Below are 16,963 nucleotides of genomic sequence, written 5' to 3' on the forward strand. Positions count from 1 at the left end.
CCTCTTCCCCCATTTTCCTCCTCTTCCCCCCTCCACCTCCTTCTTCTTCTTCTTCTTCTTCTTTCCCCCCTCCTCCTCCTACTCCCCCCTCCTCCTCTCCCCCTTTCTCCTCCTCTCCCCCTTTCTCCTCCTCTCCCCTTCCTCCTATTCCCCCCTTCCTCGTCCTCTCCCCCCCTTCCTCGTCCTCTCCCCCTATTCCCCCCTTCCTCCTCTTCCTCCTCATCTCCCCCAACCCCCTCCTCTTCCCCAACCCCCTCCTCTTCCCCAAACAACAAAATAATCGTCTTGTGATGAAAAGGAGGGTTTCGTCCGACGTCAGTCCAAGTGGGATTCAAACAGGATCCGATTCCTTTGTTATGAAGCCAATTAGAGTATTTATGTTTTGGATCCTTCTCCGTAATGCTGCTTGGTGGCTTTGGTTTGCGGTGGGCTTGTTATTTATTTGTTTTTTATTGTTTTGTTTTTTTAATTGTTTTGCTTGGTATGTCTGTATATTTTTTAGTGAATGTGTGTGTCTGTTTGTCTGTCTGTCTTTCTTTTTGTTATGTTTTGTTGTTTATTGTTTTGCTTGGTATGTCTGTATATTTTTAGTGAGTGTGTGTCTGTGTGTGTCTGTTTGTCTGTCTGTCTCTTTCTTTATATTAGTCGTTTTCATTTGAATTGATTATGTTTTGATTCGGCGTTTTTTTTTTTTTTTTTAATAGGCCATCACCTTTATCCCATATGTTTATCTTTGTTTGTAAATCCATGATTTGTGATTTATCTGTTTCTTGGGGAAAAAAAAAACATTCCACCAGCCCTTAACTGATTCTCTCATCCTTCCTTTCTTTTTGCAACTCTTGCAATTTGACATGTTGCATGGACGGTCAGTAAGTCTGATGCTTATATAATTAGTTTCCCGGGATGCGTTAATTAGTGTGGTCTGGTAATCTTGTTGGTAATTGGCTCATTTGGAAGGCGATGCCTGTGCGGGGGAGGGGGGAGAGGGGGAAGGGGGAGAGGTGGAAGGGGAAGGGAAAGGGCATGGGGAAGGCAGAAGGGGGAAGGGGCAAAAGGAAGAAGGGTGAGAGGGGAAGGGAGAGTAGCATGTGGAAGGGGGAAGGCGGTGGGAGGGCGACAAGACAAGAGGGGGGGATCAGTTAGGTTTTCTTGGCCATAAGTTTAGACTCTCTCTCTCTCTCTCTCTCTCTCTCTCTCTCTCTCTCTCTCTCTCTCTCTCTCTCTCTCTCTCTCTCTTTCTCTCTCTCTCTCTTTCTTTCTCTTTTTTTTTTTTTTCTTTTTTTTTTTTTTTTTGGGGGGGGGTGTTAGTTTCCTCGATTATTTTGTCCTTTCCCGTTCTTGAGAATTATTACTAACTCTTCTTCGCTTCATCAGCTTTTCCCATGTATTATCACTACCTTGCTATTTTCCCTCTCTTCGACGATCAGTTGAGGAGGGAAGCAGTAGACTGACTTAGAAGGAGAAAATGATGATGATGGAGTAAACATGAGTAGTAAGAGGAAAGGCAAATCAATCATTAAAAAAAATGGCTTTACAATCATTCTTCTTCGTCGCGAGTGGGCATGCAAGTTGCAGGTGGGCTGGCGCGGGCTGGCGCGGGCTGGCGCGGGCGGCCGGAAGCGCGCGAGGTCCTCAACTGACGCCACGGATTCCGCGCGGAGCCAACAAACGCCAACAAAGAATATCCTTACGTGTTTGTGTATGGACAAAGATTGAGAGACATAACATATGCGCGACACAAAGATGCAGACATGATATATGCGCACCTGTTTTCAATGCGAAGGGCAAGTCCACCCACGCCCTCCATTGTCACGTGACGGCGGCCGCGCGGGCGTGGGTCCTCGGCCGTGACACGCGCTATTGTGTGGGCGCCGTCGCGGAGGAAGTGAGTCGGCGCCGGTGGCTCGTGGGAAGGCTTGAGATGGGAGGGGGGGGGGTGTACGGGATGGTAGGGGGGTGATAATGGTGGTGTTAATGAGGATTGGTGGTGGCGTTCAGAATAAAGTCATGTTTGTTTTACCTTTTTTTTTTTCGAAAGAACACAATTTTGATTTTTATATCCTTTCCTTGGATACCCGTTCTTCGTTTTCTTTTTTAATTTATTTTCCCCCCTCTTCTTTCCCCCCCGCCCCTTTTTTTTTTAAATCTCAACCAACCCTTTCTTCACCATCACCAGTCTCCCCTTATCCGATTCGTCCATCGTGCTTATACGTCAGGATCAGTCGTCTCTACATCTTCCTGAACCCTAAATTACAGGCATTTAAGGGAAGGGGGAGGGGGGAGGGACAAGGGAGAGTAAGAAAGGGAGAAAATGAATCGGCCAGGGTGAGATAGGGGAAGTTGTAGCCGTTCTTCGGGTCGATACTGAGGTTAATACTGAAGGCGGAGGAATGGGGCGCTTGCATGATAGCTCGCTTTTTATATATCTCTCTTCTCTCTCTCTCTCTCTCTCTCTCTCTCTCTCTCTCTCTCTCTCTCTCTCTCTCTCTCTCTCTCTCTCTCTCTCTCTCTCTCTCTCGCCCAAGCTCACTCCTTCCCTCTCTCTCTCTTTCATTCCTCTTTTTCCCCCTTTCTCCCTCCCTCCCTCCCTCCCTCCCTCTCCCTCCTCGTTTCTCTCTCTTTTTTTCCTTCCTTCCCTCCCTCCCTTCTCCCCCTTTATCTCTCTCTCTCTCCTTCCTTTCCTTCCCTTCCCTCTCCCTCTCTCTCTCTCTCTCTCTCTCTCTCTCTCTCTCTCTCTCTCTCTCTCTCTCTCTCTCTCTCTCTCTCTCTCTCTCTCTCTCTCTCTCTCCCTCTCTCCTTTCCTTCGTATACCTTTTATGCACCTTCCTCTCCCTCTCCTCGTCTCTCTTCCAAAGGGCTCGCCACAGAAGCATTTACAACACAATTGGCAAACACAAGCAGCGTTTTTCCCACCCGCACGTGCCACAAGAAAGGGACCCGCGTCGCCAGCCCGCCGTAACCATATCCACCTTTTCTTTATTTTTAGCTGGAGTGAAAGTGAACCTCCTGCCGAGATCGACTCGCTGCTTCGAACCAAATGATTCGCGCACTTGGCACAACCTTCGGCGATCCCCCCTCCCCCCTCCCCCTCCCTTCCCTTCCCTTTTCCATAGCTGTCAAGAGGTCGCCGACGGTCGCCTTGTTTTGCTTCGAGTCATTCCGCGGGGGAGCTTGAAAGACTTTGTTTTGTCGCTTTTGAAGGATTGTGCTTCGGGTGTGTAATCTTTGTCACTCGATCCTTCCTCTCTCTTCAGTGCTCTCCCTTCTGCCTTGTCTCGTACCCCTTTTCCATCCCGTATTCTCAACTTTCTTTCCCCTTTTAATGCTTTCCTAGCTCTCCTCACCATCCTCCTTCAAAGCTCTTCTTCCCTTCCCCTTTAATACGTCTTCTCTTCCCCCCTTTTCTTCCCTCACAGCGTTGTCTCCTTGCCCATCGAAACCTCCCTTTTCCTTCTTCCATCATAGCGCCTTCCCCTTTCCCTTCTCCTTCACAGGACCTTCCCCTTCCCCTTCCCCTTCACAGAACCTTCGTCCACCTCCTTCTCCTTCCCCTTCTTCCCTTTCTTCCCCTCTTCACAGCGCCCTGCCCCTCCCCCTTCCCCTTTCCCCATGAAACCACGTTTTCCCGCGCAACGACGATCAGGCGCGTCCATGTTGCAACGCTCCATTGTTTCTGTTTGTTTTTGACGAGGTTCTGCGTCTTGGAGTGCGTGGGTACGGGGGGCACAAGGAGGAGCAGCTCTTTGGCGAAGAAACGGCCGGAAATTCTAGCCATTTAGGCGAAGAAAGACGATGACGACCCTCGACTCTTTTTGTCTCGCGAGAAATCAAATGTTCAGGAAGTTGACACTCGGCGTCGTCGCCTTAAAGAGCGTCGGTGATTCAGCGAGCGTCTTTTGTCTGCCGCGGGGATATTTTTGCCTCGCGTTTCCTTTTCCTCCAGCTGCTTTTATCCCTTCGATTAATTTTTCTTTTGTCACAAAAAGATACAGAAAGGGAGAGATAACCTTCCTTTGTGAGTGTCGCGGCGTCGGCGGTTCCTTGCCCCGGGGGTCCATGATGACGTCACTTCCTTTCCATGACTCAGCCTCTGACGGAGACGCTGACTGGCAGGTCCAGCTTGACCTTGCTGGGCTGAAGAGAGTAAAAGGGGAGAGAAAGGGAGATAAATGCGGGGAGGGGGGGGTAGTAGGAGAATGTATAGGAAGAAGAAAAGGGGGGAATGGAGGAGGAAGAAGGGAAGAGGGAGGTAAGATGTGAGAAATAGAAATAGAAAAGGAGAAAGAGAGAAAAAAAAAAACTTTAAGAAGAAAAAAGGTCAGATAGCTAGAAAATTTCCAGGATCAGAAAATGCTGAAACAAAAGGACAGAAACACAAGAAAAGAAGACAAAAGAGGGGGGAAGAGAGAAGGAAGGAGAGAAGAACGAATCCCTACAGAAGAGACACAAAAACAAGCGCGACTCTACGTACTCACGAAAGGAAAGTCGGTTATTATGACTTTTTATAGCTGTTTCTAAAAAAAGGAGATTTCTATGTCGGGGGTTAAGGCTTTGACACGGAAAGGTATGATTATAAATCGAGGGAAACCTGAGGGAAAGGTGGTTCTTGCGGTTATTGTTATTGTCTTGGGCGTTTAAGGAAATGAATCGGAATTAAGGAAAGGGCTGGAGTGAATAGTACATTCGCGTGTCTGGTAATCGCGTGTTTTGTTTAACACACCGGCAGGGGGAATCTTGTGTTTGCACTCTCTCTCTTTCTCTCTCTCTCTCTCTCTCTCTCTCTCTCTCTCTCTCTCTCTCTCTCTCTCTCTCTCTCTCTCTCTCTCTCTCTCTCTCTCTCTCTCTCTCCTCTCTCTCCTCTCTCTCTCTCCCTCCTCTCTCTCCCTCTCTCTCTCTCTCTCTCTCTCTCTCTCTCTCTCTCTCTCTCTCTCCCTCCCTCTCTCTCTCCCTCTCTCTCTCCCTCCCCCTCTCCCCCTCTCCCCTCCCTCTCTCTCTTTCCATTTTCTTTATTTCTTTCCCTGACTCACTCACTCGTATCATTTCAAAAGAACCGATTCAAGTGGCGATGCTCGAGGCGGTAAATGAACCTCACTAAACCCAGGCTGACTGACCTATTGGCTAGTGACTCAGTTGCCCAAATACTCCATTTTCTTTTCTTGTGAATAAAAGGTTGATTTTTTTTTATTGAGTGAATTCTTGTGTCGTTTTTTTCGTTGGTTTCATGGTGGAGGTCTTGGTTGAGTGTTCTTGCTTTTCGTTTCGTTCTATGACAGGGGTAGTATTTACCGAAATGATCACGTTATCTGTGTGATTGATCTTGCTACGAATGTTATTGTTTTTGTATTATTATTGATTTTTTTTCAACAAAACTTATTGAAGTAGATCAACAGAGCAACATCTGCACACATGAGTCAATGCAGCAACCTACTAGTGCCATAGAGTGACTATAAATTGAATCAAAATTGATGATTTCGACTTCGATCGATGCAGCGGTGACATTGCGACATTGCGACCTCTGCGCCTTACGCTCGCGCTCTCGCCGCCGCGCCGCTGGAGTTCTCGATCCCGACCCGAGGGCGGACGAGCTTCGATGATCTCGGGGAATGCCTTTGAGGAGGAGGAGGAGGAGAAGGAAAAGGAGTAGGAGTAGGAGTAGGAGGAGGAGGAGGAGGAGGGGGGGGAGGAGGGGGAGGGAGGAGGAGGGAGGAGGAGGAGGAGGAGGAGGAGGAGGAGGAGGAGAGGAGGAGGAGAGGAGGAGGAGGAGGAGGAGGAGGAGGAGGAGGGGGAGTAGAAGGAGAAGAAGGAGAAGAAGAAGAAGAAAAGAAAAAGAAAAAGAAAAAGAAAAAGAAAAAGAAAAAGAAAAAGAAGAAGAAGAAGAAGAAGAAGAAGAAGAAGAAGAAGAAGAAGAAGAAGAAGAAGAAGAAGAAGAAGAAGAAGAAGAAGTAGGAGTAGGAGTAGGAGTAGGAGAAGAAGAAGAAGAAGAAGAAGAGAGTTGGAGGATGACGTAGGGGGAGAGGGAGAGATGGAGATGCGAGTGCAGGAGGGAAGAAACAAAGGATGAAGAAATTAGGAGGAAAGCATGCACTTGGGCCGGAGGAAATGGGAGAAGGCGAAGAGAGGCGTCTAAACGAGGGAGATAAGAACCAGGAAGAGGTAGCGATGGGAAGAAGCACGTATTTAAAGAGCGAACGAAGAGGGAGGAGAAGATAAAACGAAAAAAGAAAGAGAGATATCTTGGCGCCATTAGCGGTAGGAAATACTGTCTGTCGGCTGTTGGCTGCTTGCCTGCTTGCCCGCCTTGTTGGCATGCGCGGAGAGGAGAACATGCATTTTTTCTCTTGAGGAAGAGAGGCGAGGCTCGATTTAGGGGCGGGGCGTGAATCCATAGACTAGCTTGAAAAAATAATAAAGCGCTTAAAAAAGTTTTGCCAAAAAGAAAAAAAAAACAAATGAACATCACCCTCCGTAAAGAAGTTCCCAGATGATGACATGGTTTCCGATTGTTGTTGCGATCAGAGAAGTCTTCCTGGCTATCGCTCCTTGTGTATGCGATACGCTGCGAAATATACGAGGGGGAGCGAGACCATTATCCTAATTAACAAGCTCTTATCGGGCCATCATTACGGGCCTGCGTGCATGTGCCGAAGCCATTTCGCCCTCCTGGCTTAAAGGCAAGACCGAACGCCCTTCTTCTTCTCTTCCTCCTTTTTCTCCTACTCCTCCTCTTCCTCTTCCCCTTCTTCCTCCTACTACTCCTCTTCTTTCTCCTCCTCCTCCTCTTCTTCCTCTCTCTTCCTTCTCTTCTTCCTCTCTCTTCCTCCTCCTACTCATACTCCTCCTCCTCCTCCTCTTCCTCTCTCTCCCTCACCTTCTTCCTCCTCCTTCTCCTCCTCCTCTTCCTCCCTCCTCTTCCTCCTCCTCTTCTGCCTCCTCCTCCTCCTCCTCCTAATATTCCTACTCTTCCTCTTCCTCTCTCTCCCTCCCCTTCTTCCTCCTCCTCCTCTTCCTCTTCCTCCAACTACTACTCCTCTTCCTCCTCCTAATCTTCCTCTACCTCTTCCTCTCTCTCCCTCCTCCTTCTCCTCCTCTTCTGCCTCCTCCTCCTCCTCCTCCTCCTCCTCCTCCTCCTCCTCCTCTTCTGCCTCCTCTTACTCTTCTTCCTCCTCCTCCTCCTCTTCTTCCTCCTCCTCCTCTTACTCTTCCTCCTCCTCCTCCTTCCGCCTCCCCCTATCCCCCCCTCCCCTTCCCCATCCCCCTCCCGGTCATGACAAGGCGTGTTGCTGTCTCGCCACGATGAACACGCGAGGATTGTACATTTCCGATAACGAGATGCCTGCGTTGGCGCTGTAGGGAGAGAGGAAGGTGGGTGGGGGGGAGACGGGAGAGGGGGAGAAGTGAGGGGAGAGGGGGAAGAAGGAAAGAGAAATGAGGGGAGAGGGGAAAGAAGGGGAGACTTGTGTTGATTGTGGAGGGTTACCAAATAATCAGTAAATCTTCTGAGGAAGAGAAGAACGAAAGAGAGAGATACAGAAATAGAATGAGACATAGAGACAGAGAGTGAGTGAGACAGAGAGAGAGTGAGAGTGAGAGTGAGAGTGAGAGTGAGAGAGAGAGAGAGAGAGAGAGAGAGAGAGAGAGAGAGAGAGACCTGAGGAAGAGAGAGACAGAAACAGAATGAGACACAGAGACAGAGAGTGAGTGAGACAGAGAGATGGACACACAAACACAGAAAGAGAGAGAGACAGAGACAGACAGAGAGAGACAGAGACAGAGACAGAGAGTGAGTGAGTGAGTGAGTGAGTGAGTGAGTGAGTGAGAGAGAGAGAGAGAGAGAGAGAGAGAGAGAGAGAGAGAGAGAGAGAGAGTGAGTGAGTGAGTGAGTGAGTGAGTGAGTGAGTGAGTGAGTGAGAGACAGACAGACAGACAGACAGACAGACAGACAGACAGACAGACAGACAGACAGAGAGTGAGTGAGTGAGTGAGTGAGTGAGTGAGTGAGTGAGTGAGTGAGTGAGTGAGTGAGTGAGTGAGTGAGTGAGTGAGTGAGTGAGTGAGTGAGTGAGTGAGAGAGAGAGAGAGAGAGAAGAAAAGAAAAGAAGAGAGGATGGGAGAGCATTGCAGTTGCACGGCGTTGTTCGTTTGGGGATCGACAGCTCCCACACAAAAAGGGTTTATGGCGAAACTCCGCGACTGCTTTTAGAACTTGGTGGGGACTTGAAGTTGGTGGGGACTTCATTTTCCTCATTAGGGCGCCTGCAAGAATAGAATAGCTCGCCAGAGGAGACCAGATTACCCCAGGGAAGAGGGAGAGAAAGAGGGGGGAGTGGGAGAGGGAGAGAGGGGGGAGTGGGAGAGGGAGAGGGAGAGAGGGGGGAGTGGGAGAGGGAGAGAGGGGGGAGTGGGAGAGGGAGAGAGGGGGGGGGGGGAGGGGGAGAGGGGGGGGGGGGGAGGAGGGAGAGAGAGGGGGGGGAGAGGGGAGAGGGGGAGAGAGAGAGAGGGGGGATTGGAGAGGGGATTAGAGAGGGGGGATTGGAGAGGGGAGAGAGGAGGGGGGGGGTGGAGGGGGGGGGAGAGAGGGGGGAGTGGGAGAGGGAGAGGGAGAGAGGGGGGAGTGGGAGAGGGAGAGGGAGAGAGGGGGGAGTGGAAGTGGGAGAGGGAGAGAGGGGGGAGAGGGAGAGAGAGGGGGGAGTGGAAGTGGGAGAGAGAGGGGGGGAGAGGGAGAGGGAGAGGGAGAGAGGTGGGGGGGAACAAAAACAAAACGAAAGTTGATAAAAACAAAGTTGTGTGTATGTTGTAAAGACGGTACTAAAGAGAATTAAAGCCATTCTGTTTACGGTGATTAAGGAGCACAAAACAATGCCTAGTGTTGCGTATGCATGACAGAGTCGTCGCCGGGGAATATTAAGCAGGCGGAGGTGAACTCTGTACTGTTGCTACCTGTCCGTTCTTTAATTATACCTTACAAGCGGTCGTTAGGAGCGCCAGATGGGTAATTGCAGATAAGGTAATTTTGGGAGCTATTACTGCCGTGGTTTGGTATTATTAAAGAATGAAAGTCGGATTAGTCGGGGTCGTAGAACGTATTGTTACGTAAACGCGACTTGTAAACACGAGTAAAATTGAAACTGAAAGTTGGTTGTAAAAAAAAAAAAAAGTAGAAAATAAAAAAGTTTAGAAATTAAAGTTTTGTTAATGTATGTGCGTGTACGTTTTGTGTGCGTGTCTCTCTGTGTCTGTACCTAATCGCGCTCGCATGTGATGTGTGTATCTGTGAAAATTCCTGAAATCTATTTTTGTCGTGTGTTCCGGGATAGCAAATGTATTTTCAGTTGATGCGGAATGTTGATAGAACGGTTTGAGACTTTTATTCGTTTTCCGCTGAAGGAGTCGTGTTTATGTGTAGGAGAGATGGCCCTGCAGATACTCGACGAATCCGCAGCATTTCCGAAAACCACGTGGCCATATATAGACGCATCACCCAGCTTAACCTATTGCCGGCCACGTGCCTTCTCTTATATGATTCTTATGCCAATTGGTTGTTGATGTATTTGTGAACGTAGATGTAGCTAAATGATTAGAAACATTTTTTTTTTTCGTTTTTATGAAAGGGTATCACAGTCGTGTGCATCTGTTCGTGTTTAAGATGCCGGAACGGTTTTCACGTGTACCTTTTTCACGCAAGAGATATTCTTCGAACACGTACATGAACTTTCTTTCGGGTTTAGAAAAGCCGCGACAGTGAGACTCTAAAGAAATGATTGAAAATGGGGATGGGGATGAGGGGGGGGGGAGCCGGGAAAGCCGAAATTTAACCAGACATTGCACAGCTGTTTGGTGACGTATCGCCTTCTCGCTTTTATCATTCTTGCAACACTTATTTTGAGATACGGTGTCAGTCACCTGCGCCGTGTGAATGCTTCGTCATGCTGTTAAAGGGAAAATTTAATAGAGGAAGTATAATAGAACGTTGGATGAATACCAAGAGAAAATATCAAACCTTTGTTTTAGCTTTTATTCTCGCCACGGTGTTGGAGATCAATATAATAAATGGATCGTCAGCCCCACGTCAGTATTGGTGTTGAATATGCATGTGCTAACGAGTTTTTTTTTCTTTGCAGCGAGGAAAAAGCAGAGAGCATCGCAGAGTATAAGGATGAGCTGGAACAGACCAAAACCATGGTGGCCAAACTGCGACAAGAGGCGAGTTTTTTTTTTCTCTTTCTTTTCTTATTCGAATACAAAACGCGGTTTTATGAAAAAGATGGTTATGGAAGTATTCTATTTTCACCCCCTTTCTTTTTTCTTATTGATTAGCGAATTAGTAAAGTGCTATTTTTAGGAATTTATTAAGCTCGTATGATATAGCAAAATTTATGAGAAATATCCTTTTCCTTCTCCTGATTACTTATTCTGTTTTAATGTAGATGATTATAATCCAAGGATAATTATTTCCGAATATATAGTCAACATATCCACATACTTGACCCCCTGTACTTTACCCCCTGCATTGTACCACCCACACCTGACCATCCATAATGAGCCTCTACATCCTTTACAGAACGTGGAGCTGGTGCAGGACGCGCGGGCGGCGAGGGCGTGGCGGGACGAGGCGGACATCCTTCGGGAGCGCGCCAGCCGCGTGGAGGCCCTCGAGCAGGAGGTGGCACGGTACAGGGACAAGATGGCCGACATCGAATTCTACAAGACGCGCGTAGAGGAACTGCGTGAGGATAACAGGTACCTAGGAGGAGCAGCGTTTTGCTTGTGCTCAAAACAATTGAGTTTGAAAATGATTAAGAAAAATTAAACCATAGGGAATGATAATGATACGATTTTATTTTTAAAAATATTTTTACATACTATTCCTTGGGTTTATTCTATTTGTAAACACACGCGACTGTAAATAAACACTTTTTTCTTTCTTTCTTTAGAATCCTAGTCGAGACGAAGGAGATGCTAGAGGAACAGCTAGCTTCCTCCAGAAGGAGAGCGGAACAGGTGCTGGACCTCGAGAACAACATCCTGCAATTGAAGCAGACAGTCAATCAAATCAGCATTGTAAGTATTTTTCTGGGTTTGTTTAGATGTTGCCTTACAGCCATTGATTTTTTTTTTATCATTTTCAACATACAACTGGTAGCATGTCAGAAATGACTATTCAATTTTGGTTGAAAAATAGTTCAGACAAGTAGCTAGCATGGAGGAATATCGGGAATATCGGGAATATCGTTTTCCACAGGAACGCGATGCTGAGCGCGAGAGGCTTCAGGAGGTGATGGAGGAGAACGCTCAGTTGCAGCTGAGCAACAAGAACTCCCTGAGCGAGTCCGCCACGCTGGTCGCCCAGCTGGACCATCTCAAGTCGCGGAGTCCTCTCAATGGCTCGAGCGTGGGCAGCGACCTCATCGGCGATGCCCAGGCTAGGGTACTCAAGCTGCAGTTGGAGAACCAGAGGCTGGAGGCCGAGGTGGAACAGCTGAAGCGTGACTCACTCCTGGCTTCAGCAGACAAGTTGCTGGAGCTGGAGAAGGAGAACAAGAGACTGTCCATCAAGGTACATCTTGACTTCAGTTGTTCAGAAAATGGCAAATGTAAAAGCATAATATATCCTCTGAAGTAAATCCGTTTTCTAAGTTAACTATGTCTGTTCATCACCATAAAGCAAATCCATCATCACTTTCAGGTGACACAGCTTCAGGAGGTGAGTCAGAAGGAGAGATCGCAGGTGCTGGAAACGCAGGAAGAATCTGAGCAACGACATCAAGAAGTACAACGCCTTCACCAGACCCTCAACACTGTCAAGACCAATTCCCAACGTCAAATTGATGAGCTTCAGGCAAGTGGAAAATACCTGAAGAGTCTACTTGGATTAGCCCTCATTGTTTAAATAATAGGATTAATTGTATTGTTCTGTATTCTTAACCCTGTATATTATACCCAACAGCAAGAAAATACTCAGCTTGTTGAGTTGATAGAAGGACTCCGAGAACGGCAGAAGAAGACTACAGATACCAGACTTCTTGATGTAGAAACAGAGAACAAGAAGTTACAGGACATTAACCTGCAACTGCAGAGTCAGGTATGATTTATGGATCATAATTATCCATTTTATTTATTCCAGAAAAGTCAGGTTGTAAATCTTCACTTTCAGGTTTTACCTTCACATTTATTTCATAATTTTAATTTCTTAATTCTGTCATCATGACTGTCAGTACCTTGCTTTGTGGGTAGTTGTAATAATCATGAAATAAATTAATACATATATTGTTTACAGAAGTTTTATTTATTTATTTACTGTAACCTTGCTTTTCTTATTGGAATTACAATGAATTTGAATGCATAATACCTGAGAACTTTGTTCCAGGTATCACGCCTTGAGTATGAGAAGCAGCAGCTGAACAGACTCACTGAGAGGCTCCGAGAGAGTGCAGACAAGTTATCTGAAGTTGAGCACCAAAAGAATGAGATAGAACGTGAAAACAGAGATTTGCAGAAGGTATGTGATTGTACTTTGTGACATAAGTATATATATATATTTATGTTCTTTCATTAGTTTGAAGTTTTAATATTTTGAGCAGTGTGATGTCAGAGAAACTGATGAGATTATTACTTACAGATTAGTTAGAATTCATAGCAAATCCTATGACTGTACCTATTACATATTAATGGTTTACCTTAGTAACTTGAATATAACCTCAGAAATCAATTCTGTAAGTAAAAGCAGAGGCCATTCACATTTACCTTTTGAATATCTGAATATCTAGATATATTTTTTGCTTTTAAATACTGTAGGAAAAATCAGATAGTTTCTGAGGTTATACTTTTGTGTATATACCATCATTTTAGCTTGATATAGCAACCTGTGGGTGGTAGTTGTTTTAGTACTGTGATGTTAAATTGCAAGTAGATTCTGTAAAAAAGATGTGTGGTATGTACAGGCCATAACTGCCCTGCGTGAAAGCTGTGAGAAGCATGAGACCCTGGAGCACGACTATGCCAGCCTGGAAGTGGAGTATAGTAGAGTTTCTAAGACTCTAGCCAACATGCGAGAAACAGTGGCGAAGGTAAGGAAATACTTTAAAACCAGATTTTGAGGATTTACTGTGTGCAGAGATTCCCTTGTTTTTATTTTCCAAAATGTTAACTGAAGGAGAATATTTCCTTTCTTTTACCTCTTTTTGTTTATATATAGATAGATATAGATAAATTGTTATGTAGATTAGTTTCCTAAAGTGTTCCTCATTGTCCTCATAGCTTGAGAGTGCCCAGAGTGACAAGCTCCAGATGCAGGTGGAGGTGGAACGCCTCAACCGCTCAATGGACAGCCTCAGGTCCTCATCTGTCCGCCTGGCTGACTTGGAGTCAGAAAAGGAGACCCAGCTGCAGCAAATCAACCTCCTGCAACAAGAGATGACATCCCTAAAGGCCCAGAAGAGCAGGGCAGAGCAGGCAGAATTGGAACTGCTGACAGCCAACAACGAGGTGCAGAAGAAGAACAGGACTCTTGACACTGTGCAGAAGAAGTTAGCAGAATCTGAGAAGGAGAAGGCTGAGTTGGAGAATGAGAACTCAAAGGTTAGATCTATAAGCTATTACAAGTGAGGCATTGATTTGTGACAGTGGACTTGAAAAATATGGTGTGAAACTTCTGCTCTTCTCTTGAGGTTATAGATTCTCTTGTCTAGAAAGTGCATGAATGAGGGAAAGGGAGTTATAACTCAAGTATAATTAATCTTTTCAAGGCTTAACTTTCAATTTACAGAGAAAGATGTTAATTTATGTTTTTGAAGATTTGCCTAAAGGTTGTTATTGTCTGTATATATAAATAATTGAGTTATTTTTGCACTGCAGCTTCACAGAACAGTTGAGACCCTGAAACTTTCAACCAAAAAGCTAAATGATATGGAAAGAGACCTCACTGAGTTGGAGAGCACAAATGACCGGCTGGATCGTGAAAATAAGTCCCTCCAGAAAGAGGTAAGAATTATCCCAGAATTATTGCTACAGTTATTTTTATTCTACCAACCTTTGACACATATTTAATGATGAGTGGTCAGAATTTAGTTTATTTTTAGAGGGAAAGTGTTTCATGTATTACAGGGGCTTTACGTCTGTTTTTATATTTCACAAAGGTTTCGAGATTACGCAATGCTATGGAGGTGAAGGATGGCCTTATCGACGATGCAGCGAGCAAAATTTCCACTCAGGAGCGTGACATCAAGAGACTCAACAAAGATGTAGAACAATTTAGAACAAGTGATAATAGGTATGAATACGACTTTGTCATGGAATTTTGATAATGTTTTTTATATATATTTCTCTATAGGAGTATTTGAAAGAGTATTTTAGTGAATGATATTGATCCTATTATCAAATTTCTGATTATAGTGTAATAGCAATTGACTCTTTTATAGTGATGTCTTTCTTAACTTGTTTGTTAATCACAATTTCCATGTTTAGAGTTCGGGAGTTGGAGAAGGAAAAGAGGGAGCTTGAACAGCAAATGATGACTGAACGCAAGACATTAAGTTGCTTACGAGAAGATTTGGTTGCGGAAAAGGTTGGATCAAGTTAGATTTTGTGAAATATATATAGGTGATATGCAGTTGTCTTGATATGTTGGACATTATTACTATATTGCAAATTATTGTTTTCATTATTGTTATTTTTTATTTGTAGTTTTTAGGAAATGCACTCATTTTTATTATTAATGAAAAAATGGGGGGATATTGAGAAACAACAAATAATTTTATTACTGGCATAAAACAAAGGAAGTGATCACAGGATTTCAAGAGATAATTGATGTGCTTCTCCCCCAAACAGGTCAAGACACAGCAACTTTCCAATCAGCTGGACAGCCTGAGATCCGATCTTTCCAAGCTTGGACTTAATGCTGACAACCTTACTGCTCCAGCTTCAGATAATGATGATGAGTAAGTGATCAAGAGTTAGCTTATATGTTTCTTTTCTAGTCACATTACTTTTACCATTGTGGAATGTTGTTATAGTGGGAGAGAAGAAAGAGGCTGCCGTAGATATTAAGGCACGCTGTTAAAATGGAATGCATGTCTATTTCATGTAATCTGATTGTGTGTATATATCTGGCAAAAAAAATTATTTATAAATAGAAGAGGAATAAGACTGCTTCCCTTTCAAAATTTCCCTTGGTCATACTAAGAACAGCTTATGGTTTCAGCGATGATATATCATGGATTTTGCGGAGCACTATAAAGTCAGACAGGTAGAGTTGCAAAGAAAACATGTAAATGTACGTTTGTCAAACATTTATTTGCAGCTTTACCTACCTTTGCGCTGATCACAGGTTTCCCTGGTGATATAATGCTGCTTATGCAGTGTTAGTCTAAGGAATATATTCATGGACACTTACACAGACATGGGCTGGAAGTGGTATTGCGTTGGGAACTTGGATACAAAGAGAAGATGTTTGTCTTTTAAGTGAATGTGAGATTGGAGTAACCAGGATTTATATGGGAATCAGTTCTTATAACATTGGCAATATTTTTCTCTTTTTTTTACTCTTTATTTTTATTTCATTATAGTCACTTAAATTGCATATTTGGCTAACCATGAACCAGTGACCTGAACACATATAACAGTTACTGTGATTTCTTTATTGGGCATATGTTATATACCATATATACAGTACATTCCTTACCTGAATAAAATGGTCCATCCTCAAGTTTGCTTCCATTTTTTCTTGAAGAAATTGTGGTGACATCAAAGAGTGGTGACATCGTATGTTATGGAAGGAATGTCTTTTTGATAGTAGACTTACTGCTGTGCATGGCAGTGTGGCATCAAATGATGAATGATTAATAAGTGCTTGTATTTTTTCAATATCTTTTCTGTAATTGTTAGCTTTGCGCTTTTAAGAACTCAGTGTTGCAGCAATCACTTTCATGAATCCCATGGAAATTTGTCGCTTATTTCCTACTTTTCTCTCCAGCCGATACAAGGCCCTGGAGTCCATGCTGGAAGAAACCTTGAAGAGAAGTGTGGAGGTGAGAGAGGAGAAGATCGCCTCCCTCGAGTCACGGCTAAACGAGTCTGTCAGCAGGAACAAGGAGCTGCGGAAGCATTTGATGGAGGTAAGATCTGAAAGTGTCTCAAGTCTGTTTTATTGATTGTATGCACCCTTCAAGGCTGATAGAATCACAACCTTAATATTTTCTTGCCATTAAATGAATCAAAGAAAGATAACTGCTTTACTTAATGCATCAAATGTTTTTAGAATTCCTTATTGACAAAAAGTTTTAGATACAAGTTCGTACCTAAACCCTAAATTTGTATTTCACAGGTTAAGAGTGATTTTGAGACCTTGCGCCAACGTCACCAGGAGGAAGGCATAATTGAGGATGTGTCCAAGGAGGTGGCAAAGCTCAGAGAGTCTGTTTATCGCACTAATGAGGAGGTTAGTAGGTGGAGTTGGTAGTCTTTATAGCCTTTATCTTTAGGGAACCTTTTTTTTTGTGAAGGTGGAGAGACAAGATCAGGAAAATAAAGTGCCTCATCTGAAGTGACTGTATTTTCTTAGTAAATTGAGCCCCAATTCTGTTGAAGGAAATAACTATTATGTTTGTCTTTCTGTATAGGTATTTAAGGAAGATTTAATCCAAATTTCTATGTCTTGCAGAAAGGTAGCCTGGAAAATGAAATAGCTGAACTCAAATCTCAGGCAGCAAGTTACAGGGAGCAGGTGTGTGCTCTCCAATCTCAGGTGACCTCTCTGTCCAACCAAAACACTGTCCTCTCTCAGCACAATGCAACACTTCAGGGTGAAAATGCCCGATTGCAAGTGGAGAGTACAACCTTGCAGTCACAGTCAGCTTCCCTGATTGCCCAGAACTCTGCTCTTCAGTCATCTGCCACTCAGAGTGAGGGTGAAAGGGATAAGGTGAGCTGTTGAACTTTTTCATCTTTTCTGTCTATTACAATATCAATA

At 44.6% G+C, this 16,963-nt stretch overlaps 1 protein-coding gene across 1 annotated transcript in view; it reads left to right on the forward strand.

The window, feature by feature from the left end:
• The window catches only part of Girdin (protein girdin), a 281,482-nt gene that overhangs the window by 255,090 nt on the left and 9,429 nt on the right, over positions 1 to 16,963 (forward strand). The window contains exons 7-22 of the mRNA XM_043003721.2: positions 10,119 to 10,200; positions 10,559 to 10,737; positions 10,932 to 11,058; positions 11,240 to 11,554; positions 11,684 to 11,836; positions 11,945 to 12,079; positions 12,365 to 12,496; positions 12,939 to 13,064; positions 13,255 to 13,575; positions 13,852 to 13,977; positions 14,133 to 14,266; positions 14,461 to 14,560; positions 14,824 to 14,933; positions 15,968 to 16,109; positions 16,319 to 16,432; positions 16,655 to 16,915. Of these exons, the coding sequence (XP_042859655.1) occupies positions 10,119 to 10,200; positions 10,559 to 10,737; positions 10,932 to 11,058; positions 11,240 to 11,554; positions 11,684 to 11,836; positions 11,945 to 12,079; positions 12,365 to 12,496; positions 12,939 to 13,064; positions 13,255 to 13,575; positions 13,852 to 13,977; positions 14,133 to 14,266; positions 14,461 to 14,560; positions 14,824 to 14,933; positions 15,968 to 16,109; positions 16,319 to 16,432; positions 16,655 to 16,915 (2,557 nt within the window). The remainder of the gene's footprint in view (positions 1 to 10,118; positions 10,201 to 10,558; positions 10,738 to 10,931; positions 11,059 to 11,239; positions 11,555 to 11,683; positions 11,837 to 11,944; positions 12,080 to 12,364; positions 12,497 to 12,938; positions 13,065 to 13,254; positions 13,576 to 13,851; positions 13,978 to 14,132; positions 14,267 to 14,460; positions 14,561 to 14,823; positions 14,934 to 15,967; positions 16,110 to 16,318; positions 16,433 to 16,654; positions 16,916 to 16,963) is intronic.

Source organism: Penaeus japonicus, unplaced genomic scaffold (genome assembly GCF_977035675.1).
Source record: "Penaeus japonicus unplaced genomic scaffold, GWHDUDI00000001_assembly GWHDUDI00000013, whole genome shotgun sequence".
Lineage (NCBI taxonomy): Eukaryota > Metazoa > Arthropoda > Malacostraca > Decapoda > Penaeidae > Penaeus > Penaeus japonicus.